Source organism: Ciconia boyciana, chromosome 2 (assembly GCF_034638445.1).
Source record: "Ciconia boyciana chromosome 2, ASM3463844v1, whole genome shotgun sequence".
In the NCBI taxonomy this organism is placed as follows: Eukaryota; Metazoa; Chordata; class Aves; order Ciconiiformes; family Ciconiidae; genus Ciconia; species Ciconia boyciana.
Genome location: NC_132935.1, coordinates 14,420,080 through 14,435,159, shown reverse-complemented (window position 1 = coordinate 14,435,159; position 15,080 = coordinate 14,420,080). Strand labels below are relative to the sequence as shown.

The following is a 15,080-nucleotide window of genomic DNA, read 5'->3' as shown; positions in this document are numbered from 1 at the left end:
TGAACTCACTGTATTTTCTAATGATGCCTACATTTAAAAGGAGAAAAAAACACCAGGTCATTGGGTTGCATTGCAGGCCTGGAGACCTCGGGGCTCCTGAGCTAACCCAAATTCTCCCAAGACCTCAGACACAAAATACAGCAGGCTTGCAGTTTATGTATAGCGATGATACCAATTCTGTCACTTTTTAATCGCTCTCAAACTGCGGTTGCAACTTTGCACCTCTTTAGAGATAAAGAAAACCATCAGGTTGGCTGTTAGCCAGGTGACCATCAGCAGCTGACGGAGCCTGCCCGGACGCAGCGTTCAACCCCAGCAGAGATTCTGCCAGCGTTCAGATGCACAAAGCAGCCAGCCGGGATAAAGTCAGCAAGCTAACATTTTGATTATGCAATTACTTGTTAAGCTACAACTGCAGGTTTTCCTGCATAATCAGGCTGATAAACATCAAACTTTTTCTGATGTTGCCTCACATCCTAAATGATGCAGTCGGAAGCCAGAAAGGAGGCGAATGATACCCAGAAAAACCAGGGGGGAGAAGAGCGTTGCGTTGTCGGGTCAGGGGGAAGACACACAGAGGCTTTGGGCTTGGTGTACTCTGCACACCCAGAATATTTCTGATGACTGTCACAGTCTGGCATTATACACTGCAATGGCACCAAGGTAGCAGCAAACTCTAATTTCTCCTGGAGAACCATCTGCGCATTGACAGTGCTACAGAGAGGGCGGGAGTGCACTTAGAAACCTCCCGTTCAAAGAAGTCAAATTTCTGCTGGGTACAGCTTTTTGGAGAAAAACATAACTCTACAAACCAGCCTTCACCTGAAACTACATTTTTGTTGTCTCCAAAAACAATGACTGCTTCCTGCTCCCAGTTAAACAGTAGTTTTTAGTGTGTCTCTGCTGTCGCAGAGGTCAGAGCTTTTAGCTCTGAACAAGAAAGAAAACCTGAAACATCCTTTGGAAAGCTGTTGATACAGTATCTGTCACCCTGGAATTTAAGAGAAACCTTGGAGGTTTTCAGAAGTAACATTTTGATGCTTTTCTAATTTGAGACAAGGACCCAAAGCTCAGGCACAGATCCGACTGCGCTGATTTATTCAAACTTTGTGATTAGCACTGAACAGTAGATTAAGAAATAACAATTGTTTAATTTATTCTTATTGCACAAAATGACTGAACTCAGAGACTGAACTGCTGCCACATCTATATTACAATGCTTTCGCTCATCAGGCTTTGGGGGAGCGGGAGGGGAGGGGGGACAAGCCAAAAGGCTTGCAGAAGGGGGAGTATGGAGTCAGGTTTGTGAAGCACAGTAAAGCAGCATGTTAACAAAGAACCTCAACTGAAATGCTTGCAAGCGGGTCTTTTCAGCCACGCAGGAAGCCAGCGAAGTGAGTCAACACCCAGTAAGGACCAAAGATCTGTCCATATTATTTTAAAGGAGAATTAATGCAGTAGCTATCAGAGACAGGATAAAGCTGCATCAGCATCTTTTTTTCCCATCAGTGATTTATGTCAATATTGCCTGCTAAAAAATATCCTAATCCCACTGAAATCAATGGGAAAATTCATGCCAACTTGAACAGGAGGTGGCTTTCGCTCTCCCACCTTCTGCTCCATGTTCACTCTTCTTTCTCAGCGCTCTCCAGCAGACGGCAATTCATCCCCACCAGCCTGTCCACCACCCGCTCGCCGCTGGCAGCTTGGCTACAGACCCCCGGACATGGACGGTGGGGTCCAGATGGAGAACACAGACCCTGAGAAAAACCAAAATTGCAGGTGCAGCCTCCTGTGAAGCACTCCAGCAAATGAATCAACCCAGGGACTCCTTCAGTGCAGGTATAATCAAGACTCTATTTATTTCCATTTTCACAGAACAATTAACTTAATCTACATACCACTGGCAACAAACAAATTCTGTCTTGGATACGAGCAAAGGCACGTACAACACGCGTGCAAGCTCATGGTATACGCTATATGTGTGTATCCACTTGTACCTTGTGCCCATGCAATATTGCTGATAGACATTTATAGCTGTGCCCACGCCAGGGCTAGGTCAGCTCTGGAATTAAACAGCTGCATTTAAAGGCATTCCTAAACCAACATCAGCCAAAGCGATAGTGAACAGAAAGAAAGCAAAGGGAAAATAAAGAAACAAAATAATGCATCGCATATTCCCCCCTAGAAATAATTTCCCACCCTTTATGGTTTCATGAACACTTCTTGATTCCTTCACATACCTACAGTTCTACACAAAGTCTTTAATAGAGCAAAAGCTAAAAAGGTAGTGGGCCAATTTAATTTACAGCTGCCTTGAGGAGGTATTAAAATTACACCTAGAAGAGCTATTTTAGGCAAGTTTTAGAGACTCAAGAAGTTTCTTCCTCATTTCCCTCTGTATTCAAGGCTTCCACTGTGAGTTTCACAGAAACAAGGAAGCATACCCCCCAAACTATGACTAACTGAAAAGACCAAACATAAATGCCTTACAGGAATTCATGTAATATATCACTTGTGACTTCTCCATTGGAACCATATCTGTCTTGGCTCGTACCAAATATACATCCTTATCCACTTCGTACCATGTGCACATTGACAGAAAAGTAACAGAACAAAGTGATTAAGGGGAACAGCATGTCTAAAGTTTCCAAAGAACAGAATAAATACCTGCACTTATAGAAATGAACTACATATTTTAACAAGATGTGAAAAAACTACTGCATTGAGTTGGTCGAAACTTTTTGGCCATGGAAATTTCCTGTTGATAAACGTGACATGATTGCAAAGATTTTCCATAAGGAGAAGGTACATTGGGTAATTCTCTGCTATTCCACATAGAAAATTCTACTTAGAAAAGTTTTACTATGTAAGTTCAAATCAGCCTTTTGAAAGCAAATTGCTTCCTTTTTAAATATAAAATGCCATTTCAAATTAAACATCATAAAGATTCCCATAGAAAGTTGTGTGTTTTCAAGTCAACCCTTCCTTTCCTCCCTCAAAAACCAAAAGGTATTTGTTCCTCAATATTTTGTTAAGAGAGTGAACCTTGAAACCTTTCTAAGTCTTAATACTATTTATGCACATAGAAAGCAAGCTCTGGCAGTACTTGAAGGAAAACTCAAGCATTAAATACTAACATTTCAAGGTATGCCTAGCAGAAAAGTTCAATATATATATATAAAACAAGATCAACACCGAATGGTCTTAGCATAGCAGTCCTTACACAGGGAAAGCCCAGAATCAATTTAAGTTTATTTTTATTGGGTGAAATTTATAATATGCCCAGACTCACTATTTATTTCCTCAAGGCTTCACAGACGAAGTGCTGCTCTTCTGATAGTCTATCCCACATGTTTATTAAAATAGATATAACACAGTGAAAGGAAAACATAAAACTGACAGAGGGTCATTTTTACTTTCAAGGATATTTTACACACCACGTCTTAGAACTTCAATTTATGGCTTTCCTTAATGGAGCCTTTCAGGGTTGATTTTAATGTGTTAAGTGGAAATTCCACTAGTTTGTTACTGCAATGTTTTCTTTATGCCTTGCCCTCGTACATCACATAGGTCTGGCTTATTTATACAGACAGCCGTTCACTGAATGGACTAGGAACTTCTTAAAACTAGTTTCTTTCACTTGCATTCTTCCTGAATTAAAATGCTGTTTTCTTTTATTGCCTTTTTGGCCGGACACTTCTCCAGCATTCCACAAACTTGAAGACTGAAGTAACTATGAGTAACTTTTTTTTACCTTTTTTAAGGCAGGAATACAGATTTCTTCCCCAGGGCTAGACAAGAGCCTTGTCTACAAACATCCCAGCATCAGCCTGCAACCCAACCACTACCCCTGCAAAGAAGAGGGCAGCAAAAGCCGTGAGAGCAACAGCAGCTCCAAGGAGATTAGCTGTGGCATCTGTGGCACCTTGAGTTTGTCCGCAGGTTTAAGTGTTGCTTGTGTCTCTCCCCACCGTGCTCAGGACTTCCTCAGCTGTTTGAAGAATCTGAGCTATGTTAACACTTTGACTGGCCATTTACCTGAGCATCTAAAATCTAGATGGGTTTAGTTTAGGCAAAGCACAGTAATAACACCTGGAGGTCTTCACAAAGAGCCTGCTGTCATCATCCAAGTCATTCCAGCCTGAAGCTCACTCCCTTCCTCTTGCAGTAACCACATCTTCTTGACTTTATTCGACAGAGCTAACAAGCAGCTACATCCCCTGCTCTGGAAGAGGCTTTCCAGGGGTGCAATAGGTAAAGCCTCTCCATGCAGTCTTGAGCCAGGACAGCCCACCATGCCACGCTCGCAGTGGAGAGACCCGACGGGTAACACAGGCATCAGCTGAGCCTCTCCAGACCTGGCAAAGCCCCAGCAGCCTAAAGTTAGTACAACCATGTTGGCCTCAAGCACATTTGAAGGTCAAGCTGCAAACAAAGAATGCCTGTTGATGGGGCTGTTCATTACAGAAGTATGTATATAAATGCAGCTTACGGTGTGTGTCTCTGTGCCTAGGTACATATTTATGTGGTAGGTAATCCAGCAAGAATCCTGCTGGTTCTCTGGAGACACCCCTCCATCCCAGCCACACATCGCTGATGGAGGCTGTGTACCAGGAGAGTCTGCCACTGCATGAGACAGGACAAATAAATCAAAAGGGGCAGATAGTTACCAAGGATAATGTGTTCTTTGGGAAACAATGATAATTTGGAAGCCTTTTTTTCTGTCCACAGCATCCCCAACAGAAACAACAACAAAAAAACAAACAAACAAACAAAATCCCACAAAACAAAACAAAAAAACCCCAAAATCAACCAAAAAAAACCCGACAGAGAATTCAAGCAGCAAGTACTGAAGGCAAATCCTGCTCACCTCATTCCTGGAAAATACTCCTGAACATCCAATAATTAAATCCCTCCTTTGGCTTCACGTCCACAAGAGAAGGACCCTGCTGGCTCCTGCCCAGCAAGAGTAAGAACAACGGGAAGCTGCCTGCTATGAGGGAAATCACGTCTGCCACTGCTGTCCTGCCAGCCCCACTACCGGCTCTGTCCTTCCAGGCTATTTCACAGTGACAAAAGCCCAAACTCCACAATAAACAGATAAACTCTCACTGTCTGAGTTAAAACTATTAGCTTAAAGCAGCCTCATAAGCTACATGCTGGATAACGCTAAACCTCTCCAGCACCTTTACCTTCACACAGCTGCCTCTTGCCCCCCTTCCAGAATCAGAGCCAATGGCAGTTAAAACACACGTTAGTATAGTAAATCACGCTGGAAACAACTATTATTGAAATAACTCAGGCTAAGAGTGGAGATACGTTCTTTCCATGGTATAGCTTTCAATACCCTCTCATAACTACTGGATTATGTTAAAAGCCAAAATAGGTATTGCACCAGCAGAATATGCCGATGGCAAATGGAACATAAAGCTTAACTAATGGCCCTATTTCCCTGAAAGGGCACATGAGGCTGATAAATAGTCCCATGAGGTCATGTTGTCTGTTGGAGCAAATCAGTTAAGTTGTGCCTCCTTTGCCAACAGAGAATTTAAATCCTGATATGGTTCCTTTATAAAAAAAAAAGTTTTTTCATTTTATTTTTCTGTTATGATATGTGTCTAACTTTCAGGTACTGCAAAAAAGGATCTTGTTTCTCAGAGACTTACACCATAGTGGGAATTTACACTAATTCATGCCATTAAAGTGAACAGAAGCTATTCACACACACACACACTCAAGTTACTCACCTGTGTGCTGCCTGGAGCAGACTCACTGCTCGAATACATGTCATCTTTAGACGGAAACATCCCTGAGCAGTGAGGAATAAACATACCACAGCCTTAGTTGCGATGGCTTTTAGAGCTGCGCCAACATCACGACTTCCAACAGTTCAGCAAAAAGCTGCACAACATTTTTAGAAGGAGTGTGCTGTATGTTAATCATTTCTAATCAGAGACAGTTTCTCCACATCTACTGTTCTGGCTCATTTCCTTACAATTAAGAACTCCATTTTACCCAATTGCTACAATACAGATGTGCTGCTTTGGCAGTGACCTACTGTGTCATGCCCTTAGTATATGTGCAGTGAAAGCCATAACCAGTTCAGTTAGTTCAAGTTCTAGACAGACAAAATTAAAACCAGACCTTAACAGAAGTGTACAGTAGCAGCAGTCGGAAATTCAAGTCTGCCAAAGAGTTATGCAGAAATTATGTCCCTTAATTTAATTTATGTGAAGGAACAAACTTAACCCAACAGCAAGGCAATATCTAGTGGTGAAGCAATCTGAAGGACTAGTCACAGTTGATTAAACCTTTTGTAAGCAAGTTTGTTAACTTATGTTCTGGAGAAAAGAATGTTTTGATAGCTAAGTGGACAATGGACAAACCAATTTTGTCTTTTTCCAACTTCTCCTGCAAGCAGAGTTAGGTAAAAAACTTTTGTGTCCTAGTTCATTACTCAGTGTTGCTGGACTCTAAGGCATTGCAAGATGCTGGATGCCGTAATTTAAATGAATCCTCTCTCTTCCAGAAGTGCAAGGCACAGAAGGCAGGGCCATTAGTCATCTTTTAAAGCATGGAGACCAAGCCTCATAGAGCAGCTTTCTTGGTCCTGCAAAACAGCAGCTGACAGTTGTCTATTTAAGAACATGAAGGAGGCTCATAACCCACCTTCCAAAACGTAGCATGAGCGACAAGTAGCATTCCGACACTTTATACATACCTTGTAGTTTCTCACAAACTTCTCTAGCCCAAATCAGCCATGCCTCACCTTGAACACCTTCTCACTTCCTCCTTGCAGTGATGCTCCTCAAGGCATATACTGAATGCTGCCACTCCCCTGATGCTCCTTCACATCTCTATGAGCTTTGTGCCCCTGCCAAAACGGACTATTTATTCCTAGTATTCAGAGTCCTAGCTCTTTCCCAGTCCACCACAACAGTACAATGCTCTCCCTGATTGCTCTAAGTAGAGATGTCCTGGCAAAGACCCTTAGCACAGACACAGCTTATGCTGACAGCAGTATTTTTCTCTGCTGAACATAGTTTAAGGTTTGGAGAGGTGACATAGCTGAGCCAAGCAAAGCTCACTTCACACCTGCTGCTGTATTGACACCATTGGGGGGTCGGGAGAGGGCAAGAGAGACAAATCTCGCTCACCTCCACCCACCACATCAAGGCCAGCAAAACTGTGTTACATAGGCCACTCGCAAACCCTGTATGATACATAGTTAAAAGACTTTTTGCATGTTCTAGTAACTTACCACTACCATCCCTTCTTCACCAACTATTTTTCTGAGATGCCTGAAGATTTTTTTCATACTTGGAAAGCCAGAGTCTCCCGGGCACTCCGGGACAGCTTTCTTCCCATCATATTTCGTTCATTTACGTATGCTGTTGCTCTTTTCAACTACTGTTTCCCCCAACTTCCCTTCTACTGAAGTAGCTGTACCAATTCTAACAAGTAGCCATGGCAACATAATCTTGCAGAATAAAGTACAAAATAATCCTATGATCAGAAATCTAAATTAGAAAAATGGAATGGAAATACCGTGTTCTTAAAGCCTGGAAGTAAGTGACCACTGGAACAGATTACAAATAGATATGGTAAACTCTGCAACACTTATGAACTCTGAATGCACACAAATGGATGCTATACTTAAAGTCAAATTTACAGACAAATTACTACCAGGAGAAGCTCCACACCATGTGTTATGAAAACAGTGAGATTAAGAAAGTAAAAAAAAATTTAAAATGCTTCCCACCCTATACCTGAAACCATTAACCTATTGGGATCAGCACCTGTATTGGGCTGTCCCAAATCCAAACTCTGGTTTGAATTAGAGACTCCTCACCAGCTCCCTCGGGACGGACGTGCAGCGAGCGTTTCTGACCCAACGCCAGCGGGCGGCAGGGATGGGGAGAGGCCAGGGCCGCTGGCCATCACCCATGCGAAAACGCCTTCCTGGGAGGGTGGGACCGGCCTTCGGTGAAAAGGCACCTGCCATGGCAAAATTCAGATACAAACACTGTTTCATTAACTATAGCAAAAGCCTTCAGCTTTCAATTTTACTCTGTCTAATGGTTTAAAGATTCTTCAAAGAGTTATACCAAGTTTTCCATTTAATTTTCCACAAAGGAGTTACTGCTGGGATTTTTTAAAAATGCTTTTTTTTCTAATGATACTTAACACGTAGACTCCGTATGTGCAATTGAATCCCAGATCCCTAAACATATTTAATCTTCTAAGCACCCTTAAGGAGCTGGTGCTAAGTCCTAAGGAAGAATGATTTCCAAGGCAGGTGGGTTGAGGGGGAACCCTGCACTTGGTCCAAATAAATCCAGGAATGTGTTGCCCACAACTGCCTTATTTTCTTCACAGTAACTGAGAAAGAGGTCTCATACCAGATTTACTGCAAAGAGGATGTACTGATTCTTATCTGTGAAAGGTGATACAGACTGTCTGGACTGCTAAATTAGCCTGTAATCTAATCAATGAAAGACACATCAAGTGTTCCCACTCAAGCTTCCCCATCAGCCGCAGGCAGCTGAAACAATCAAACCTGAGATTCCCGGGGACTGCTTAGACCTGGTATTCTTGAGAATAAGATTACCTGCTCCTTTCCCTTTCAATTTCACTTTCAAACTGATGTGTGCCAAGGGCAGCTACACAGGCTATGAAATGCGGTATAGCCTCTAAGTACAAAGCATTTCCCTAACTGCATATTTGCTGGCACCAAAAAAAAAAAGGTGACGTGTTTTCTCCATACGTTTACTGGAAGCGTAAAGAATAACTATGCATACAAACTGCAATCACTGAGATTTATGGCCCTGACTGTAGTAAGTAGTTACGTCACGTAGGCATTTATTAAATGCCCTGTGCCTCATTTTTCCCCTATACTTGCAAGAGACACACTTTCTTGGATAAATATTGTATTTTGTTAACCCCCAGAAATCTCCTGTTGTCACTACCTTACTGAAAGAAACACAAAAACACAGATAAGATGGAAAAATACAGCCAACAAGTAGCCTGTGCCTATTTTACACTATTTCAACATGTAATTCACACAGGCTGAATTGCTTTGCTTCATCCACAGAAAATTTAAAAAGGGTAGGAAGGGGAGAATACTTACAATTCTTACAGAAATATTGTTTGGAAAATAATGCATGTTACTATGGTACAGACTGCACCATGCTTACTCTTACATTGCTTTAAAGCTGTGCATTACTCCCAAGAGGGCTACAGAAAATGACTATCGTCTACTGTCCATATGTTAAAATTCACTATGCAGGGGGCTGCCTCTCTGTGGGAATTTTCTGCAAACCCAGAGAGACTGCGAGAGCCACTTCTCAAGGGAGCTGTAACCCCTACCTTGCAATTGCTTTAGCTTAACTGGGAATCACTCAAAATCAGTAAGAAACTAGCAACACTAAGAAGACGCTTCTTCTCCCACCTGCCACCGTCATCATCACAAGCTCGTCTGCACACATTTAACAAGTTAGGAAGTGATGCAATCTAAAAAAATACCTTGAAGCCAGCTAGCAAAAAACACACTGATGTGTTTTTATTTTCTCCACATCCAAATACAGCATCATGCAGAGGGGTCCTGTCCGACATGAGTGCAAGCTACTTCAATTTTTCATTTTTTCACCAAACACAGAGAATACAAGTAAAGCATAACCATGTTACAGAGCATGCCAAGGGACTGCTCTCATCTAGGATGCTTTGATGAAAACAAACACCTTTTGTGTCTTGAGAGTCACTTGAATGTAATGTGCTTCACACGGCACAAGAGGGGCTGCTTGATTTTCCAAAGTGCTTATTTAAGAAGACCCAATTTAACAGAACCGCAGGGAAATTATATGTACAAACAATGGCTGTCATGATAATTTTAGCTGCCTTCCACGCCTGCAAATGTGCACTGTACAAGGAGGCTGTCTCGTCTCTCATGTAGAGAAATTCTTTGCGCTTCTGAACGCTGGCAAGAAGCTCCATCCTGATGTACTGAACACCTGAGAAGCCATCCAGGGCTGAAAAGCCCAACACTAGCGCTTACCCTGGCCCTGCTCGCTGGCTGCTTCGCTCCCCTGCACCCATGCCCAAGCTGTGATGGAAAGCTCAGAGGAAATTAAACCCTGCAGGCAGAAGAGGTCCATCCCTGCAGATGAGGAGCGAGCACGATTTCTTAGGGCTCAAGTCCTTCCTCACCATCACCTCCCTCTCCTCTTGAACCTTCTTCCTTACAGCTCCTCCTATGGCAGTGTCGCTGGTTGCCTTATTTCCCTTCCATTTATCAAATCCTACCTTCTTTCAAGGCACCCTGGTCAACCCCACAGATCAGACCTGTATGAAGGGACTGATTTATACAACTTTAGCTTAGTAGCTGGACTGCGACAGATCGATGTCCTTCAGAGTGGAAAATGAGAGGACAGAACAACCCAGGATGCGTATTAAACTTGTTAGGGTAGGACCTATCCCACTGGGCTTTACAGCTGTGCCACCCCACACGGGCACAGCTACTGAAGCTATGCCACCCCTAACCCTTCAGCAAATATTTTCCATTTCTACCAGCTCAGAGTCGATGATCAATGTGTTAAAACGAAGCATTGCCCCATCCCTTCCCCTCTTCACAGACCTTCGTCCTCCTGCCACCCACCCCAGTGCCAGCCCTGCCGCCCACACGCGGTGCAGGGGGCTGATGAGGGATTTTCCGCTCCCTTCCCCCCCGCACAGGAATGCAGGAGAGACTGCAGTTTAGTGCTGAGCTGGTAAATGCCTCATCTCACTGAGCAAGCAATTTTAGGAAGGACACTATATAACAGACAGGCTCCAGCACTCTGATGTTGGGTGTATTGAGCCATACTGACCACATCTTCACTGCCGATAACCTCTAGGAAATACTCAACCATAATACCCTTTCCAGGAACGCACAACGCATTGGGCAATACCCAGAGCCCTGCTGCACTGTGAAATATGCCCCTCGTGCGTCGCACCTTGCTGTGCCTTTGCAAATTCAGCTTTCCTGGTCTGGAAGTCACAAGCAAGTCTCAGAATCTCCCTGAAAATGTAAATGTTACTTTTTGACCCTGGAAACACATGCTGGCATTGCTCTGTTAACTGGAGAAAGATCCCAGAGAGTAGCTGCGCAGGGGTCTTGCCCTGCCCTGGCGTTATTTGCAATACATAACTCTCTAAGAAGCCAGGAAATGGTAAATTCCTATTGTCTAGAAGGAAAGGAAAATCAAGGCTCTCCCTCCTATACTTTAACGGGGAAAAAAACTTTTGGATTTTCCTTCCTTTAGTAATAAAAAGACCGTTTTAGACTGCTACTGAAGAAAGAGCTCCAAGTGGGAAATTGAATCGCAGAGAATTGTTTTAAACTGCCTGTTTATACAAGCCGTTCACGTAGAGAGGTTCCCCACTGAAGGAGTAGCGCTTCCCGGGGCAATGCTGTGGCCAACTCTTATTTTGGTTACTCCGCTGAAATAGCGAGAGAAAGGCAGGACAAAATACTGAGTTCAGTGTCAGAATATTTTAACTCTACATAGGGATGATTACTGAAATATGCTCTCGATTTACAAATTACAAATTCAATCGCAGAAACAACCACTGAGACACATCAGCCTTCACGGAGCAAAGAAATGCAAGAAAATAGGTGCGACGACAAAAGGAGTGGAGAGAAGGAGGGTGCCAAGAGTCCATGCTGAAACAGCTTCATCTTTGCTCCTAAAACTGAGGGTTTTTTAAGACTCGTACAGCAGGAGCATGGTTCAGGTGCTGTTACTGCAGGTACTACACAGAGGGAGGGAGACTGTTGCAAGCACTATATACATTACTCATTAGTTCACACCAACGGTCAGCCGTTGCCTGGCCTGCACCCCAGGAAGCCCTTAAACTGTGTAAACAAACCAGTGACAGAATTCAGATGCAACAGCCTCAATTCAGACCTCAAAGAGAAGTTCATATTAAGATTTCACAGGTATCTTTGTAAGCTGTTCGTCTGCGGCAAGGGAGGACGAGACGCACTTTGGTCCCGCGAGCAACGCGGGGCACGCAGGGAGGGGAGATGCAATTGCCCTCAGCTTCTTAAATCCTCAGGGGGCACTAACTCCTTCGCAGCTTTCACTGTCCTGTGGACAACACCAGTTTCTCAGCATACGCTGCTGCGGATGACATTTTCTCAGCTTCCCTCCCCTTTAAACTTTTTCCGTAACTTTATGCCATAGTTGGTTGTTCACGGCTGATCCTCAGCTGCATCTCCTTTGTTCCTCAGAATAAGCACCAAAAAGACACACGTGAAAAAATGTGCAGTACCAAAAGGGCTACAGGCACAGCGAGGTGGGAGCGCCCGTGGCTCGGAGGAAGGCGATGGCACAGGGGAAGAGAGCGCAGCAGCATGCCTCAAATGCCACTGACCTCCGGTTAAATGAACTTCTAGGCAAATATGTAATCACTTTATCAAATGCCCCAAGGGCATTTCTGAAGCTGTTCATTCTCTCAGGTGGAGCAAGTACATTAGTCCTTGTGAGAAGACAAGGATTAAATGCCTGCGAACGCCCTTCTCCTCATGAACTCGCTGTCCTGGGGAACCTGGCTCTGCTTCTGCTTACGCCCTCCCCAATATCCCACCCGTTCTGGGGGGACACCCTCCCTCCACGCCTCCTCCTGGCACACCAACCTCTGCTCCTTACTCCGCGCTCGGTCCTAAGGCTACTTCTTACAAACCCCTTTCGGTCACCCTTGAGAAAAGAAACGAAAGCCGCTGCTTCGCAGGGATGGTTAATGTGCCCGTGACACACCGCCCGCTTCATTCAAGCCTCTTTTCCCCCTCTTCCCTAGTCGGGAGTGGGGTGGTGGAAGGGGGCAAGGAAGAACTGGACAGCGGGAGGTTTCGGGCATTTCGAGCTGGCTCGGAAAAAGTCCCCCAAGCCCTTCGCTTACCGCCCGAGGGGGCTCCTTTACTCCTTTAACCCCTCCTCTCCCGGCACCCAACTCCCCCCCCCCCTTCTTGGGCTGAAAAGCCGCGAAAAGTTCCAGGCGGCAGATCCTGAAGATCCCTCGCCGCGGCGGGGGCCGGCCCGGCTCCCCCGTCAGCCCTCAGCCTGGCACCGACCCGCCGCCGAGACGAGACGGGGCTGCGGGGGCCCCGGCGGCCGCGCACGGACGGGGCTGCGGGGGCCCCGGCGGCTGACAGGCGGGCGGGAAGTTCAAGCCCAGCTCCCCGGCAGCCCGCCCGTCCCTTCCCGGGGGGCTGCGTCCTTCCCGCACGCCGTCGGGAGTTCCGGCGCGGCTCGGGGGGCGGGGGGGAACAAACTCTCCCCGCTGGAAAGACGCCCCAAGGAGCGGCAGGAGAAGCGCGGGGGGCACCTCTTCACCCCCCGGCTCGGCTCCGCCGCCTCTCTGGCAGCCGAGCCGACCTGCCCCAAAGCCTCCCGCCCCGGGGCGTGCTGGCGGCCGGGCTGTGCCCAGTCCCTCGCCCCGTCCCCCGGCCCCTACCTTCCAGTAGCACCTCCTTGCCGGCCCGCTTGAGCGCCTGCACCGCCTCGTCGTGGGTGGCATCCCGCAGGTCGGTGCCGTTGACGGCCAGGATGGCATCGCCCACGTAGAGGGCCTGGGTCTGGTCGGCCGCCAGCCCCTTGAAGATCTTGCTGATGAGGATGGGCATCTTGTTCTCCTTGCCCCCCTTGATGCTGATGCCCAGCCCGCCCAGCTCCTGCTTCAGCACCTTCACGCACCGCTTCTTGTTGGAGACGGCCTCGGGCACCTGCTCGGGGGGGTCGGTGAAGGCGGTGCGCACCGCCGCCGTGCCCCCGCCGCCCTCGGCCCCGCGGCACGCCGCCCCATCGCCGCCCAGCCCGTTGTGGGCCGCGCCGTCGGGGCGCTCCTCGCCGCTCAGCACCAGCGCCTCGCCGCCCAAGTTGGCCAGCACTTTGTGCCAGCGCTCCCGCACCAAAACTTCCAGCCAGCCGCTGCGCTGCGCCCGGCCGCCCCCGCCGCCGCCCGCCGCCGCTACCGCCATCTTAGCAGCATGCTGGAAGCGCCGCGTGACGGCACCCCCGGCACGGCACGGCGCGGCGCGGCACGGCGCGGCGGCACCGGACTTCAGCCGGGGGGCGGCGAGCTCCCGGCGCGGCGGGGTGGGGCGAGGAGCCGCGGCCGCCCCCGGGGCCGCGCCGGGGCGGGCGCACCTGGCGGCACCGCCCGCTGCCGCCGCGCCTCTGTGTGCGTGGGGGGGTGCGTGTGTGTGCGTGTGCGTGTGCGGCCGGGGGTGTCCCGCCCTCCCACGGGCACACCGCGGGGACACGTCCTCGCCGAGTCGTGGCTCTCTTGGCGCGGGGGCTGTGACGGCATTTAGCGCGGAAGGGACCCGCTGGCCGCGGCGGTGTCAGCCCCCGGCAGCTGCCATCTGCGCTGCCAGGGGGTAGCAGGGAGGTGAAGGAAATCAACGGCGGAGAAGCGTTAACGAAAATGCAACTTTTGTTTTTCCCAGAGACTTTTGCATAAAGTGGAGTGAAACTAATAGGTGGCACAAAATTTCAACGGCATGAAAGTAGAATCCAAGTTGTTTCATGGCTTTGTAGGATGAAGGTGGTAAGTGATTGTCATGGATACTTTTGCACATTTTGAAATTGTTTTCTTTGCCCTTTGATTACAAATTCTTAAGGCCCATGGAGGCCACGTTGCCCGTTTTGCAGTTTTTCCCATGCTCACTTTCCTCCTAGGAAGCAGTCAGTGCCTGATGAGGGGCTTGAGGCTCCAGCTCAGGCAGCAGAGAGGACAAAGCTTTCACATTGCCGGTTTGGAGATGCCACCAGCGGGCCTGGGGGTGCTGCCCCACAGCGATGTGACTCTACAGACACCAAGCACTTCCTGGACTGCCTTTGTTTCTGCTCCTTGCAGAGCAGCTCTGGCTTCTTCTTAAGCTGGGCTGAAAACTCCAGCGTTTCTGGAACATTGGGTGTATGTGGGAGCAACACTTTGGGGAGGATGGGGTGGCCAGGGAGGTTATTAGTCCCATTCATTCTGGCCATGTGAGTCATGTGGGTCCCTAAATGCAGCATCTTGCTGCTCTCTGAAGT

General features: G+C 47.3%; 1 protein-coding gene across 1 annotated transcript in view; it reads right to left on the bottom strand.

The window, feature by feature from the left end:
• Positions 1-14,036, bottom strand: part of SNTB1 (syntrophin beta 1) — a 116,623-nt gene extending 102,587 nt beyond the window's left edge. The window contains exon 1 of the mRNA XM_072851164.1: positions 13,498-14,036. Coding sequence (XP_072707265.1) covers positions 13,498-14,020 — 523 coding nt within the window. The 5' untranslated portion in view covers positions 14,021-14,036. The remainder of the gene's footprint in view (positions 1-13,497) is intronic.
• Positions 14,037-15,080: the final 1,044 nt, after the last annotated feature.